This window comes from Embiotoca jacksoni, unplaced genomic scaffold, assembly GCF_022577435.1.
Source record: "Embiotoca jacksoni isolate LCO1_2020_lvr unplaced genomic scaffold, fEmbJac1.0.p SCAF_29, whole genome shotgun sequence".
Lineage (NCBI taxonomy): Eukaryota > Metazoa > Chordata > Actinopteri > Embiotocidae > Embiotoca > Embiotoca jacksoni.
The window spans coordinates 5,251,024-5,267,184 of record NW_027185380.1 but is presented as its reverse complement, the minus strand read 5'-3'; the positions used below and the strand labels follow the sequence as shown (position 1 = coordinate 5,267,184).

The 16,161-nt window shown below is 45.6% G+C and overlaps 2 protein-coding genes across 6 annotated transcripts; one reads left to right on the top strand and one right to left on the bottom strand.

The window, feature by feature from the left end:
• Positions 1 to 407: 407 nt before the first annotated feature.
• Positions 408 to 14,463, top strand: LOC138205529 (regulator of microtubule dynamics protein 3-like). Of its 5 annotated transcripts, none has more exons than XM_069161554.1 (10): positions 408 to 1,011; positions 3,592 to 3,781; positions 4,140 to 4,283; positions 5,367 to 5,670; positions 6,877 to 6,979; positions 7,143 to 7,203; positions 7,291 to 7,366; positions 7,458 to 7,535; positions 7,622 to 7,720; positions 14,083 to 14,463. In XM_069161554.1, exons 1-10 carry the CDS (start codon positions 810 to 812, stop codon positions 14,218 to 14,220), a joined length of 1,395 nt encoding a protein of 464 aa, XP_069017655.1. In that variant the 5' UTR covers positions 408 to 809; the 3' UTR covers positions 14,221 to 14,463. The 5 variants fall into 5 exon arrangements, with proteins under 5 accessions (XP_069017655.1, XP_069017654.1, XP_069017656.1 ...); XM_069161553.1 differs by having other exon boundaries at positions 408 to 1,020; XM_069161555.1 differs by lacking the exon at positions 14,083 to 14,463 and adding an exon at positions 8,890 to 9,151 and having other exon boundaries at positions 408 to 1,020.
• Positions 8,773 to 15,675, bottom strand: LOC138205530 (DNA repair protein RAD51 homolog 1-like). The gene is made up of 10 exons (XM_069161558.1): positions 15,591 to 15,675; positions 14,551 to 14,646; positions 13,937 to 14,074; positions 13,123 to 13,240; positions 12,911 to 13,002; positions 12,481 to 12,575; positions 10,457 to 10,570; positions 9,682 to 9,811; positions 9,451 to 9,572; positions 8,773 to 8,896 (listed from the first exon to the last, which is right to left on the bottom strand). Exons 2-10 carry the CDS (start codon positions 14,629 to 14,631, stop codon positions 8,773 to 8,775), a joined length of 1,014 nt encoding a protein of 337 aa, XP_069017659.1. The 5' UTR covers positions 14,632 to 14,646; positions 15,591 to 15,675.
• Between the last annotated feature and the right edge of the window lie 486 nt (positions 15,676 to 16,161).

Sequence of the window (16,161 nt, the reverse complement as noted above, 5' to 3'; positions counted from 1 at the left end):
ACTATCTTGTAATTTAGATATTCATGTCTTTTTTTTTTTTTTAAACTTTACTTTCTGGGTGAAAATGATGCTATTCTTACTTTATAGACGTTTGAGCATGAGATCAAAACACAGGTTCTCCTTCACAATACTTTGCAGATATAGAGCACAAGCAGTGTCGGAGGGAGACTAGTTTATTTACGTCAGTTATGTGATTGAATTACAAAATAAATCAAACTGTATTTAGTTACAGTTAATTTATAAAACGTTGGTTACAAAGGGTTAAAAGTTAAGTAGGGAAAACAATGGAATTTCTTGCATTTCGCACATGCGCAGTGCAGAATGTTTAGTCAACGCCACGAAAACCGGTTTCCGCTCATGAGGTCACGTGACTTCCTGTTATCTGCGGAGGTCTGCAGCCAGGAATCGGAAGTGATGTAACCCACGCGCTGGCCTCGTTGATGAGTGGTGCCGATGAGGTGTAGCCTCCGCACGTTACGTAATTTAACAGCATTTTAGCTGCAGACTGACATCCTCCCATTTTAATATGATGTAAACACTGAATGTGGTTCTGAAACCTGAAGCCGAGGTACGAACCGGAAATGTGTCGTCTGAGGAGAGATTTTTACAAGCCATCAGTTATTAGCAACTGAAGCGGTGACAGCGGGCTAACGGGTTAGCTGGACGGGCTCCAACTGGTTCTGCTACGGAGATAATTTAATTTACGTCAGGTCATGTCGCAGTTCTGAAGCGGAACAGCTGGACACAGCGGCCCGCCGGTGTCATGTGAAGGAACCAACCGGAACCAGTGCTACACCTGCGGAGCAGACATGAACACACACCTCGGTAGGAACAGTTTGATCGGGCTGGCTGTCGGAGCCACAGCCGGACTCGGTCTGATAGCCCTCATGATCTACCGGGAGGTCAGCAGGAGGAGAACCCAGAGTCTGGTGCTGGAGGCCTGGCCACCAGCCCGCCTGTGTGACGGGGCGGATGGAGCCTCGCTGCTGCCGGAGACGCTGGACGCTGAGGGTGGGTCAGGTGTGTGTGCGTGGGCGCGCACGTGTGGTCCAAATGGCAACTTAACAAAATGTTGACGTATTTTTTTGCACGTGGGCCCAGTTAATCTTTCCTGATGTTTTATTTGTATTCTTGATGTCAACAGAAAAATATTTTTGAGATTTTAAAGTAACACAAGCCATCTTGATTTAAGTTTTTAGCCTTGTTAATAGGTAGGTAGGTAGGTAGGTATTTACTTTATTAATCCCCGAGGGGAAGTTTTTTTTCGCTACAGCAGCATACATACAGAAGCAATAAGACAATAATAGAAACAATAGAATAAAATAATAATAGAATAGAATAGAATAATATAATAATAGAATAGCAGTAAAAAATATAAATATAAAATGCACAGTATATACAGTACATTATATATCTATATATATTATATACAACAAACCAAGAAAACAGTCAACATATATATATATATATATATATATATATATATATATATATATATATATATATATATACACAGTACAGTATATATCTATATATATATATATAATATACAAACAAACCAAGAAACACAGTCAACAGTGTTATTGTACTGTGATGGATTTTGCCAGAGGTGAGTTATTGTAAAGTCTTATTGCAGTGGGCAGGAATGATCTCCTGTATCTGTCCTTGTGACAGCGAGCTGGAGGAATCTTTTAGAGAAAGTGCTCCGCTGTCCCTGCAGCAGGTGGTGGAGAGGGTGGTCAGGATTATCCAATATGGATAATAGTTTGTTCAGCGTCCTCCTCTCCACCACCTTTTCCAGGCTGTCCAGTTTGCAGCCGATGATGGAGCCGGCCTTCTTAACCAGTTTGTTAAGTCTGTTGGTGTCACCGGCTCCAATGCTGCTCCCCCAGCAGACCCCAGCGAAGTACAAAGCACTGGCCACAACAGACTGGTAGAACATCTCCAACATCTCGCTGCACACATTGAAGGATCGAAGTTTCCTCAAGAAAAAGAGTCGACTCATCACCTTCTTGTAGACAGCATTGATGTTGGTCTTCCAGTTCAGTCTGTTGTCGATGGACACACCCAGGTACTTGTACTGCTCAACCATGTCCACCTCCTCTCCCAGAACTCTCAGCGGTTGTGGAGCCGTCGCCTTCCTCCTGAAGTCAACCACCATCTCTCTGGTCTTGGCCATGTTCAGGAGCAGGTGATTTCTACCCGCCCACTCCACAAAGTCCTCCACTACTGCCCTGTACTCATCCTCCCGTCCATCCCTTATACATCCTACCACTGCAGAGTCATCAGAGAACTTCTGCAGATGGCAGGACTCTGAGTTGTACTGGAAGTCAGTTGTGTATAAGGTGAACAGAAAGGGAGACAGAACAGTCCCCTGTGGAGCTCCAGTACCACTGACCACCGTATCAGACAGCACACTGCCCAGACGGACAAACTGTGGTCTGCCAGTCATTGATCCAGGAGACGGTGGGCGCGTCCACCCCCACCACCCGCAGCTTCTCACTCAGCAGCAGTGGTTGGATGGTGTTGAATGCACTGGAGAAATCAAAGAAAGTGATTCTCACAGATTCACCGGTTCCATCCAGGTGAGACTGAGCTCGTTGCAGCAGGTAGATGATGGCGTCATCCACTCCCACATGAGGCTGGTACGCAAATTGCAGAGGGTCCAGAGAAGATTTCACCAGCGGCCTGAGGTGGGCCAAGACCAGCCTCTCCAGCACCTTCATCACATGAGATGTGAGGGCAACCGGTCGGTAGTCGTTGAGGGCAGATGGAGTCTTCTTCTTGGGGACAGGAACCAGACAGGACGTCTTCCACAGCACTGGGACCTCCTCCTGCTTCAGGCTCAGGTTGAAGAGGTGTTGTAGGACCTCCGCCAGCTGGACGGCGCAGGTCTTCAGGACCACGGGGCTGATGCCGTCAGGTCTTGCAGCCTTGCGCTGGTGGATTCTCTCCAGCTGTCTCCTAACCTGGCCAGTCGTCACAGAGAGGGGGGTGAGGGGTGTGTGTGGGGGGGTCGAGGTGTCGATGGAGGAAGAGCCCTTTGAGATTGAGGGCTCTATGCAGTTCAGCAGGGGGCGCAGAGGGGGGAGGGAGGGAGGCAGCAGAGGTGTTTGGGAGGTGTGAGGTGTGGAGGAGACAGATGAGGGTGGTGAACTAAACCTGTTGAAGAAACAGTTTGTGTCCATCAGTAGTATTTCATGTGCTACATGAAACGAATATTTAACTATAACTATATTAAAATAAACAACACCATGGCTGAACATTTCCACTGCAGTGAGTCTCAAACACAGATTCAGACAACCTGGGGTTCATGCATCACAAACCTCAGGAACCAATAATTTCAACCTGGGGGCGGAGTTATCCACATCACAAAGCTGCCAGTGGAGGGGTGGGCGGACATCCAGGCTGGGACTATTTTCACAGATTTGTGCATACTGAAGGGAGGCAGATGTGTCAAGCTACAGTTTGAACCTTCACCAACACAGTCTGGATCAGTAGGAGAACAGAAAATAATAACAATAATAATAATATATGATAACTGCAGACAAATTCAAACTCACGTTTTGTACCTCCTGTGCCCCCCTGCAGAGAGGGAGGCCCAGCAGCAGGCCCTGGCAGCAGTGGAGGCGGCGGTGGAGGGACTGTCCCCGGAGCAGCAGCTGGAGCTCCGGAACCAACTGGACCAGGTTCTGACCTGCGTGTCCTCGCTGCGGTCCGAGGTGGCCGAGCTGAGGGGCGGCCTGCAGGACATCGCGCTGCAGATCGTCCAGGATGTGAAGTGAGCAGCACAGAGTCTGATGTACTGCAGCAGCATGAAATAATAACAAATAATAAGAGTTGTACTTTAAACTGAGTCTTTACTTTACTGGTTACAATAGAAGTCTGAAACCTCCCAGTGGAGCAGACTGGTTCTCCTCATGTTGTTGCAGTGACCTTCCTCCTCCTCTCATGTTGTCACAATGACCTTCCTCATCCTCTCATGTTGTCAGTGACCTTCCTCATCCTGTCATGTCACGGTGGCCTTCCTCATCCTCTCGTGTTGTCATAGTGACCTTCCTCCTCCTCTCATGTTGTTGTAGTGATCCTCCCCATCTCATGTTGTTATAGTGACCTTCCTCCTCCTCCTCCTCTTTCAGGAAGGGCATGGAGGACAGTCAGCGTGTTCGGCGGCGGCGTCACTTCGTCCACAGAGAGCGCACCGACTCCACCGGTTCCAGCTCCATCTACTTCACCGCCAGCCAGGGCGTGACCAGCACGTATGAGGAGACCAGTGAGGGAGGGTGAGTGCTGTCCACTCACCTGTTGCACCTGTTGTGTTCCTGATGTCACGTCTTCTATATTATTCTGGCTATTTTACGTCATGTTAATATTCAGGGACCGTTCTGCTTGGCTCTGTCGTCAGTTCATCCATGGCTGCTTCTAGAAGTCTAAAGATTTGGTTTGTTTGTGTCAGTGTCTCTGTGGTTTGTGTGGCTGACACCTGCGCAGGTGAACAGGTGCTCCAATCCGGCTCAGTTCCAACACTGGGAGCTTTTTAATTGGCGCTCTAATGAGCTACATCCTCTTATTGGTCCTAATGTGTGATCCAATCACAGTGGGTTAAACAGAGCTGTGTACAGCTGATTATCACCACTGTGTTGAAACTCACTAAACAGTTCCTTGTAGTGTTATGAAGAGCTATGGACCGTTACCACGACGACCGCTATTTCATCCTTCTAGAAATAAATAGTTAAACTCAAAAAGAAGTGTGTTCATAGTAATAATGCCTGAAGAACAGCTGCTAAACTATTAACTATTTGTAATATAACAGAGTTTGTTTATAAAGAAATTTAAAGGGTTGTTTCACCAAATATAAATAACCACCAGATTTGTTCTTGTATTTTTTTTACTCACCTCTTGCACCAACAGTTCAAACTTTTTCTCGTTCAGGTTGTGATTGTTCAACTGAAACAGAGAATCAGACACTTGATTAGTTTCATAGAGACATCTGTCTACCAAACATACACAGCCCGTTCAGTTACATCAGTTCACCTCCTCTGAAACCTCCAACTGTCTGCACAGACTTTGCTTTGGATTTTTAATTCAATCATTTTTAACAGAATATTTTAAATGATAAAACAAATTAAAATGACAGAATTAATGGGACCTTTAAATTCATATTTAGTTTTACAAGCTTCAATCAGTGCAGAACAGGTGAGACTCGGTGAGACTTCCTGTCAGCAGGTAGTTCGGTCCACTCCTCCAGAACAACCTGTCTCAGGTGAGCTTCACTCTGACAGGCTGCAGGCAGACGTCACAAAACTCAATTCAATTTCAACATTTGATCTTTCTCGTGTGTGTGTGTGTGTGTGTGTGTGTGTCAGGTACTCCACGGCGTACGCTGAGTCCGACTACACCGACCGCGACACAGACAGAGAGGAGGGAGAGAGGGAGCCGGAGCAGGAGTCTGAGGAGGAGGAGGAGGACAGGAGCTGTGCCACCGTCCTCACCCTCCGCCAGGAGGACTCTCAGGAGGAGGAGGAGGAGGAGATGATGATGATGCAGCTGGTGACGGAGGTTCCCAGTGGGGAGCTGGCTCTCCTGCTGGCTCAGAGCGACATCCTCCACACAGGAGACGCCAAGCTGAAGACCGAAGACTTCAAACTGCTGCTGGACAACCGAGCAGAGGTGAGAGAACGCACGCACGCACGTCTTCAAACACATGCACCAGTGCCTGATCAAAATATCATAACAAAGTCAAATATTCCAGATTCCAGATGGTTGATTGATTCTCGGGGATTCAAAATGAGTTCATGACGTCGCTGCTGATTCCTCTCTCACGTCTTCGGTCAGCAGAGGACAAACTGATGTCTCAGGGATTTGGGAACTTTTTGTTGATCATTAGTAGATAAAGTAACTTTAATAAGTAATTTTCAGTAATTCAGAGAAAAGAGACTTCCCAGACTGAGATGTTTCAATAAAACCACACAAATAAGGTTCAACTGTAGGTGTCAGTGAAGACGTGTATGTACATCCTACAGACTGGATATAAAAGTGTTCGCAGCTTCAGGTCTGAAAAATGGTTCAGATGCAGAAGTGTCTTCAGCTGCAATACCAGAGAGTGCCACTAGAGGTCAGCTCCAAAAAGCCTCCGGCTCCATAGACTCCCATTCAACTTCTCTCATCAAATTCAAAGTCAATAAAATGTGTCCATCAGTTATCTCGGTGTTGTTAGCTGAAGTCACTCCTTCTTATTAGTTTTCTGGAGGTCCATCTGAAAATAATCCCTCGTTCATTAGAAAAGAAGATTCAAAAAGACCTATTTTGGGGGGCGTGTCTGTTTGATTGACAGGCCTGTGGTGCAGTCAGGTCAAAGCTGTTGGTGGGTGGGACATAGTATCGTCAGGTTTCCAATCAGATCGGTCAGATCCACCGCTGGCTCCTCCCCCAGCTCATCCAAATATGGTCACTTCCTGCTCCAAACCGCTCTGAACTAACAAGATGGTGACGGACAGAATCTGAACTGGAGGCTTCATAATGTTCACAAACCAACGATGACATCACTGCTGGTTGATGGTTGGTTCATCCCATAGAAGCAACGACAGCAGTTCTGATGGACACCAGTTTATCTTTACATTAATGTTCTACTTTAAAAGCTGCTTCAGTTAGAAGTCATGAACACTTTGGTGTGGAGAGAACCAGAGAACTCTTGATGGTTTCTTTAGCAACAAAACAGTTTGTTCTCCAGACGACACATTCAGACTCCATCATGCTCAGCAGAGGTTAAAGCAGACAGGTCAATCACAGTTAAATTAATCTGACTACACTCACATGAGCATGGACACTTTACGCACCGTCTCCTTTCTGAACACTGTTTCCTGACTACGTCTGCAGTACGGCGACAGCAGGGAGTTTCTATGGCGACTGGCTCGGGCCTACAGCGACATTTACAAATCCACGGAGGACAAACAGGAGAGGAAGACCTACGCAGAACGAGGTAACACACACACACACACACAGACAGACAGAGAGAGAGACACAGAGACACACATACAGATAGAGAGAGTTTTAAAGATAATGAATCAGAATAAAGACAAAGAAGTTCATAAAATCCTCACAATATGGATCAGATCATGGACACCTGTGAGCTGGTGTTTCAGGTCAAGAGGAGGCGGAGCTTGCCCTGAAGAAGGGAGGCCTCAACGCAGACTGTCACAAATGGTAAACACTCACCTGCACGTTGTCCACCTGAACCTTGTCCTCCATCATGATGTCCACATGGGTCACTGGTTCCGTTTGTGGCTGCAGGTTTGCTGTTCTCACTGGACTGGACTCCAAACATGAGAGCATGCACGCTAAACTGAAGAGCAGCCACGTACTGAAGGTAACACACACGCACACAGAGGTGTATGTCAACTTTCTGTGTATTAAAACGTATTTTTATAAGCGGCTGAATGTGTTTTTTTTCCCCCCAGGAGCACCTGGACCGAGCGATCGCCCTCCGAGACGACGACCCCGTGTGCTTCTACCTGCTCGGCAGGTGGTGCTACGAGGTGAGATGAGGGGTGGAGTCTTCACAGGCAGGTCTGATCATGTGACTCTCAGCAGGTGTGTCAGAGGTGTGTGTGTGTGTCTGCAGGTAGCCTCTCTGGACTGGTTGGAGCAAAAGGCGGCGGCTGCCCTCTACCACACCCCCCCCTCCTCCACGCTCCAAGATGCCCTGGAGAACTTCCTCAAGGTAGGAGGAGTCACCTGGACAGGTCCCACTGGAACACTTGTACAATCAGCGTCTCACAACAGTACCCGTGTTCCGGTATCTGTACTAACATACTAGTTAGTGTGCCAGAAACAGATTTAGTATGTCCCACTACTAAGTATGTTAAATGTAGGAGTAAAGTACCAGGATGTTCTACTACATCTGGTCGTATGCCACAAAATACGTCACATCTAGAAGCAGAAGAAGAAAAATCATTAAAAGGAAGCGTACTCGTTCCAAACTACATCCTTTTTCTTTTTACTTCAAATGTTGCGCTACTGATCACAACGGATATGAAGAGGTCAAAGCGCAAGTAGCACGTCCCATTTGTACACATACTACATGCAACAGTACGTACTTTGTAAGGTTTGCTGCAGTAGTATGTGATTGGGAACGCAGGGAGGGTGTCTGTCTTCAAACACACCTGTAAGGGCGCTCCGTTACCCACAATGCCTTGCGATGAGTTGTGTTGTTGGGTGTCCAGAGAGTGTTGGTCCTCTGAGCAGGTGTGTGGCTGTACATCTGGATGTTATAAGTCCGTTTGGCGTCTTGTTGCAGGCCGAGGAGATCAGTCCGGGTTTCTCCAGGACCGTGAGACTTTATTAAATTTAATTTAGTTGAAGCGTATTTACAGAAGCTTCTAGACAAACAAAAAGAGGACGTGACACCGAAGTCCGTGTTTCACCTCACACGGCCCAAAAAAACACAACAAAAACATGTGGAACTGAAAATATGTTTCACTAAATGGTTCTGCTGAGGAACCAGCAGGTGAAGATCGAGGAGCACTTTGAACTCTCAGATTCACGTGGAACAATCAGAAGATATTGTCAGTTCATGTCGTGACATCGTGACTTTCTGCATCACGTCAGGACCTCATGAAGGAAGTCGGAGTCTCCATCATGAACGTTGTCATGACGACATGTTGATGTTAGTTTCTCTCTTCTTGAGTTCAGTTCAGAGTGCTTCGATGTGTCATCACACCTGCTGCACCATACACACGCGCGCACGCACACGCACACGCACACGCACACACCTCAGTCCTTGGCGTCTCCCACCCCGTCAGCGTTGACGGCGAACATGGCCTCGGCCTCAGGCAGGCAGGGGGAGTCGTAGATCTTACAGATCCTGGTCTCTCCTCGGCCCTTCCTCAGGTACAGACTGCAAACACAGAGACGGGTGGAAAAGTGGTGATGACATCCCGCTGTAACCCGGGATCATACAATCAGTAGCTCCGCCCCAGAGCTCTGATTGCTCAACAGAACATCTGGAACAAATCATGACATTACACCCTGCTCATTACTAGAAATATTACTCCTCCTCAATGGGAATATGTAATTAGAATAGAATTTCATATATGTAATATAATGTAGTTGTTACAGGTCTATTAAATGTGACACATTTGGTGAAATCAGGTCTCTTTTGGTCTATGGATATCTTTGTTCCAACCAGACTGAGCTAGCTGAGCAGTTTAGTGTTTCCATGTTCTGTATTTATTCAGTTGGAGACTAGAAATCCTCTCTGTTGCTAGGTGGTTGCTAAGGGTCAGACTACTTCCTGGAGTAGTAAACATTGCATACATTACATCAGAGTCTACTGATTGTTTTCCAGTTCTTAGTCCATGGAAACTGAGCTCACACCAACAAAGAGTTGTACATAGTTCATATAGTTAAGCGCCTCGGTCTCCGGTGTGAAGCTGCTGAATGAAAACACACCGCGTGGTGGAGGCGTGAGCCAGGATGTTGCCCCCGATGGGTTTCTTGGGATCTGCAGAAAACATGGCTGCCCCGTCCACCTGTGCTACCACCTGGTTGGATATCACCACGGCAACGCCAAACTGTCAGGGGTGAGGAACAACAGAGGTCAGACACGACGTTAGAGACACGTCACCCGCGTGTAGATTGGGTTCATCCCTCAGGCGGGCTCCATGACGCTGCGCCACCCACCTCGTCCGCCAGCCGCAGGAGCATGCGGAGGAACCGGCCCAGGTGGCCCTGCCGGGCCGACAGCTCACCTCTGCCGGAGTAGTCGGTTCTGTACAGAGCTGTGGCGCTGTCCACGATCAGCAGGGCGTACCTGACACACACGGGGGGCGGGGGGACACGGACAGACAGAGAGGGAACGTCAGCTGCGGAGTACAGTACTGGATCAGAGATCAGAATGTAGATTTGTGAAGACCTTCACACGTAACACCACAAACACACTGATGTCACAGTGGAAAAGGACAAGTTCACTTTTAAAGTAGTATTAGGATTAGGATTATTATTATTATATCATCTTTGATAATACTTTTGTTTTGTCTCCTCAATTATTGTTTATGCATTTTTTCCTTTTATTGGAACATCAGTCCAAAGAAATCATCTGCAGTAGAATTTTCCCGTATTAGAGTTGAGCTTAAATAATTCAAGTAGATTAAAGACAAAGAGGTTAAATAAGTAAAAATATCTGCAGGTTAAGTAGCTGTTAAAAAGCCACTTTGAGTCTGGATAAGATTGATCAGGAACCTGAGAGTCTGTCTGGATAGAGACACACAGAGACACATGTAAAGACATGTCCTCTGTCCAGACTACATCAGTCACTGAGAACCAGCAGTTTCCTGACCGTCCTCATAATCCTGATGACTGAAGCTCCAGTTTGCTGACAGTAACACAGCAGCCGTCCACGTATCTGACTCCAAACAGACAGACAGACTTTGTTTGTGTGTGTGTGTCAGTGACTGACCTGGACTCGGCCATCATGGCGGAGGCCTGGTACAGCAGCTGAGTCTGGTGGTCTGTGTTGAAGGCGCGGGCGTAAGCCACGTTGTCCAGAACATCGCTGCCCACCAGCCCGTACCTGCAGGAGGTAGAACACAGAGGTAGAACAGAGGAGGAACACAGAGGTAGAAAACAGGTAGAACAGAGGTAGAACGTCATCAGTGTTCAGGAGACACTTTCATCCACCACTGTAGTAAATATATATATATAGTGGGGCAAAAAAGTATTTAGTCAGCCACCAATTGTGCAAGTTCTCCCACTTAAAAAGATGAGAGACGCCTGTAATTTTCATCATAGGTACACTTCAACTATGAGAGACAGAATGGGGGGGAAAGAATCCAGGAAATCACATTGTAGGATTTTTAATGAATTAATTGGTAAATTCCTCGGTAAAATAAGTATTTGGTCACCGACAAACAAGCAAGATTTCTGGCTCTCACAGACCTGTAACTTCTTTAAGAGGCTCCTCTGTCCTCCACTCGTTACCTGTATTAATGGCACCTGTTTGAACTTGTTATCAGTATAAAAGACACCTGTCCACAACCTCAAACAGTCACACTCCAAACTCCACTATGGCCAAGACCAAAGAGCTGTCAAAGGACACCAGAAACAAAATTGTAGACCTGCACCAGGCTGGGAAGACTGAATCTGCAATAGGTAAGCAGCTTGGTGTGAAGAAATCAACTGTGGGAGCAATTATTAGAAAATGGAAGACATACAAGACCACTGATAATCTCCCTCGATCTGGGGCTCCACGCAAGATCTCACCCCGTGGGGCCAAAATGATTACAAGAACGGTGAGCAAAAATCCCAGAACCACACGGGGGGACCTAGTGAATGACCTGCAGAGAGCTGGGACCAAAGTAACAAAGGCTACCATCAGTAACACACTACGCCGCCAGGGACTCAAATCCTGCAGTGCCAGACGTGTCCCCCTGCTTAAGCCAGTACATGTCCAGGCCCGTCTGAAGTTTGCTGGAGAGCATTTGGATGATCCAGAAGAGGATTGGGAGAATGTTATATGGTCAGATGAAACCAAAATAGAACTTTTTGGTTAAAAACTCAACTCGTCGTGTTTGGAGGAGAAAGAATACCGAGTTCCAAAGAACACCATACCTACTGTGAAGCATGGGGGTGGAAACATCATGCTTTGTGGCTGTTTTTCTGCAAGGGGACCAGGACGACTGATCCGTGCAAAGGAAAGAATGAATGGGGCCATGTATCGTGAGATTTTGAGTGAAAACCTCCTTCCATCAGCAAGGGCATTGAAGATGAAACGTGGCTAGGTCTTTCAGCATGACAATGATCCCAAACACACCACCCGGGCAACGAAGGAGTGGCTTCGTAAGAAGCATTTCAAGGTCCTGGAGTGGCCTAGCCAGTCTCCAGATCTCAACCCCATAGAAAATCTGTGGAGGGAGTTGAAAGTCCGTGTTGCCCAGCGACAGCCCCAAAACATCACTGCTCTAGAGGAGATCTGCATGGAGGAATGGGCCAAAATACCAGCAACAGTGTGTGAAAAGCTTGTGAAGACTTACAGAAAACGTTTGACCTCTGTCATTGCCAACAAAGGGTATATAACAAAGTATTGAGATGAACTTTTGTTATTGACCAAATAATTATTTTCCACCATAATTTGCAAATATATTCTTTAAAAATCAGACAATGTGATTTTCAGGAATTTTTTTTCTCATTTTGCCTCTCATAGTTTAGGTATACCTATGATGAAAATTACAGGCCTCTCTCATCTTTTTAAGTGGGAGAACTTGCACAATTGGTGGCTGACTAAATACTTTTTTGCCCCACTGTATATATATATACTGTATATATATATATATATATATATATATATAGAGACACTTTCATCCACCACTGTAGTAAATATATATATATATATATATATATATATATATCCTCCATCTTTAATTGACTGACTGATATCTGCTGGAGCTCCTCATGCTGAAAACAAACGTCCTGAGTTAAAGTCACCTCTCAGCCACGGCGAGGAGTCTCTCCGGTCTAAAGGTTCCCTCTGTGTCGATGTACATGGCTTTACCTTCTCCTCCTCCCTGGTCGATGGGCAGCTGTGGACACAAGGACAGGAAGTCACTAAAGATCACATATTATACAGACTTTTATATCCACTAATAAACTGGATGATTAAAGTGTGTCTAGAGTTCTCTTTGCTGTGAGCCGCTGGTCCTCCAGGATCACTATTACATCATCAGACTCTACCTGACAGGTGATCACAGGATCAGACTATGACATCATCAGACTCTACCTGACAGGTGACCACAGGATCAGATTATGACATCATCAGACTCTACCTGACAGGTGACCACAGGATCAGACTATGACATCATCAGACTCTACCTGACAGGTGACCACAGGATCAGACTATGACATCATCAGACTCTACCTGACAGGTGACAGCGAGGGTGTGGCACAGCTGGGTCTTCCCCGTCCGGAACTCTCCAAACATCTCTGTGATGGAGCCCGTCTCGATGCCGCCTGCCATCAGAGGGAACAGAGATGTTTGAGACAGCAGCATCAGCTCTGGTGTATAAATTCTATATTTATATATATGGAATTATAAATGTCTGGAGGATGAACTAGATCTCTGAGACCGACCCTGCAGCAGTTTGTCCAGCTCCTTAGAGCCTGTAGAGATCTGGATGATCTCCGCTCTCCTCTGGTGGAACTCGGTCGCTGTGGTGAAGCCCATCGGAACCAGTTTGGCAGCTTCAGTCTGAGAAGGAGGGAAAATTACAGAAATAAAAACCACAGTTCAGATAAAATGCAGTAATATTATGACAGAGACACCAGTTAAAGAGGAGCTCGTAGAGGCAGACAAACCAACTGGTCGGGTCGGGAGGAATAAGAGCCCCAGTACCGTCAACATATTTTGGGTGGTTTGTAACAGTCTGGTCGGTTTTATCCAACATCAGAACATTATATACATGACAGAAAGTACAGGAAACCATCAGGTCCTCTTCAAGTTGAGAGAAGAAATACTAAAATCGAAAAAAAAAAAAAACATCTCTCTACAGGACATGTTCACTGACAGCTAGTCATGGGCTCAGAGGAAACCTTTTAAGTGTGAATACCTGCTTATGTATCGGTGTGCCTGTGTCGTAGTGAGTTTGGTAGAACATTATGGTGCAGCAAGTGTGACGGTGACAAATTACACAGAGGCTTTCTAACATCATCCTCAAACCAAGCAGCCAATCATGAAGCAGGATTCTTCATCTGTTGGTCAGATTTGTTCAGAAAATGATTTCACGATGAAGAAAGGACAGATATTCACAAACTTGTGTGTAAAATCAGAATTATTCCATGTTGGTATTAATATTTCATCAAGAAATGTGTGCCTAAAATAAAACCTATCAAATGTCCTCAGTCCGGTCAGACGGTGGGACAGTGAGTAACAACGACTGCTTCTTACCAGCACTTTGTCAGCTTTGGCCTCACTGATGCCTTTGATGTTGAGCAGCTCCTTTTTGGGAGTGTAGGCCACCGCTTCGATGGTGTGAAACCCTGCTTCCTCCAGCTTCTTGATGTCACTGGCACTGATCCCACTTTGCTGCACAGGAAGACATCACAACCAGAGATGAGCAGAAACCCACCGGGAGACACAAACACACAAATCAGACTGGGACATCTCAGTTAGAGCTGCTGGGTTCATCTCTGAACAACAGGGAAGAAAGGAATCAGTTTCTGTGTGGATGAAGGTAAAAGTCGTATTTTGAAGGAATGCAGATCTACCCCAGATCTATCTATTCTTTTAGCTGCTCCTCTGTTCACATTTAATGTTTATTTTATGCATTATGTCTTATTCAGACAGTGTACATTAAAGTTATTTTACTTTATTTTTTTCCACTTTTCTTTCTTGTTAATATGGAAACATTGTTTTACTAGATAATGTTTTCAGTTCTGTTCCTAATAAAAATAAAAATGTATCTCAGTGACGCATCTCCAGTCTGTTTAGAGGCGTCTCCATTCAGTGATTCAGTCTGTGGTTGGTTGTAACTCAGTGTTTGTATGAAGACTGATTCACACCTCCAGCCTGCACAGAGGCTGCGGCCCGAAGTTCTCCTCCTCCTCCTCCGCCTCCACTCGGGCCTCGTTTCTCATCGCCATGGTCTGTCTGAACACCTGCACATCAGAGAGGGGAGGTTATCAACGCTGGGACAGGTCATTGACGTCATGTCCTCAGGGGCCTATTATGGGTGATGACTGCATGTCCGATCTGAGGGGAGTCTGAGACTGAGTCCGATTCGGTACTTAAGGGAAAAGCACTCCTTCAGATGAAGCCTGAACTCTGTCTGAAACACATTTTCTATTTTAGGAAACCTTTATTCTATTTATTTTTTTTAATTCAAAAAGGGACATTTCACTGCTTTTTCTTTCACCTTTAGACCACATTAGACCCGGTCCAGGTCCAAAACTACAGAACTCACACAGGTCAAACCTGATTTTAATTATCACAGAGACTAAAGATTCTAAAAAATAAAAAAAACATTTATGAAAACTTTGTTTGTGAAAACGGACAAAAGATAATTTTACCGATTTTTTTTTTTCACCTTTACCGGTTCTAATGTGGCCCAGAGGGGAAAAAACTGTGACATTGCCTTTTTAAAAATATATTTTTACAATTACAATAAAGGTTTCCTAAAATAGAAAATGTGTTTCAGACAGAGTTCAGGAGTCATCTCAAGTGTCTGAAACTCTTTAACAACATTAAGAGATAAACGGACAACGACCTTGAGTACCGAATCGGAAGCTAACTGGTTTAAGATAAGTGAGTAAAGTATTTTATAAACATATGTTAATGACTAGACCGAAGAAGAAGCCTTCCTGTTATCTTCACAACCTTTATAACTCATGTTCCGTTTCATTTTTACTGTCGTTTACTGAAGTAGTTAGCTTAGCATTAGCCACGTCCACCCTCTTCAGCCGCGGAGCTCCAGCTGGTTCCCCGCGAACAGCTGACAGCCACTCCGCTGAGGAGAGCCGGGGGACGGGTTTGGTACGAGGAGTATCACCCCTAAGTGTTCTGGTACCGAACGGTTCTGTTCGGAGTAGCTGGTAGAACTTACCTGCCCCGCTGCTGTCTGGTTTCTCACAAACAACCAACCAACCAAACCTCCCGCGCGCCAAGTAACGAGGAAACGTAACGACGCTTACGTAAAGACGTCGCCTCTCACAAGGCTTCTGATTGGCTAAATCACGAACGTAACCCAACCAAAACAGGAAAGTCAGCTGATCGTATTCTTCAATGCAAAAGCTTCAGAGTTTTTGTTTAGGTTTGAAAATCCTAACAGGAAGTATTTTTTTGTGTGTTTTTTTCCCCCCTGTTTGTAGGTTAAAATAACCCGCTGTGTTTGTACTCATGCCTCAAAACATCAGCTGCAGTTACAGTGAGATATTTAAAGTCACTGACAGTTTAAATCAACGCTGTCTGTTCATAGAGTCACAGAAAACAGACGTCCGAGTCAGCGACCTGAAGAAAGGTGCTCTACCTGTGTTTGACACACATCCTTTACAAATACTCTTCTTCAACCCATGTAGAGTTTATACTCTGACAGAAACAACAGCATTCTTTATTAATAATTATGGGTTACATGAACATTTATTTGTGTGACATATTCTTAAACACCATATCCTGAA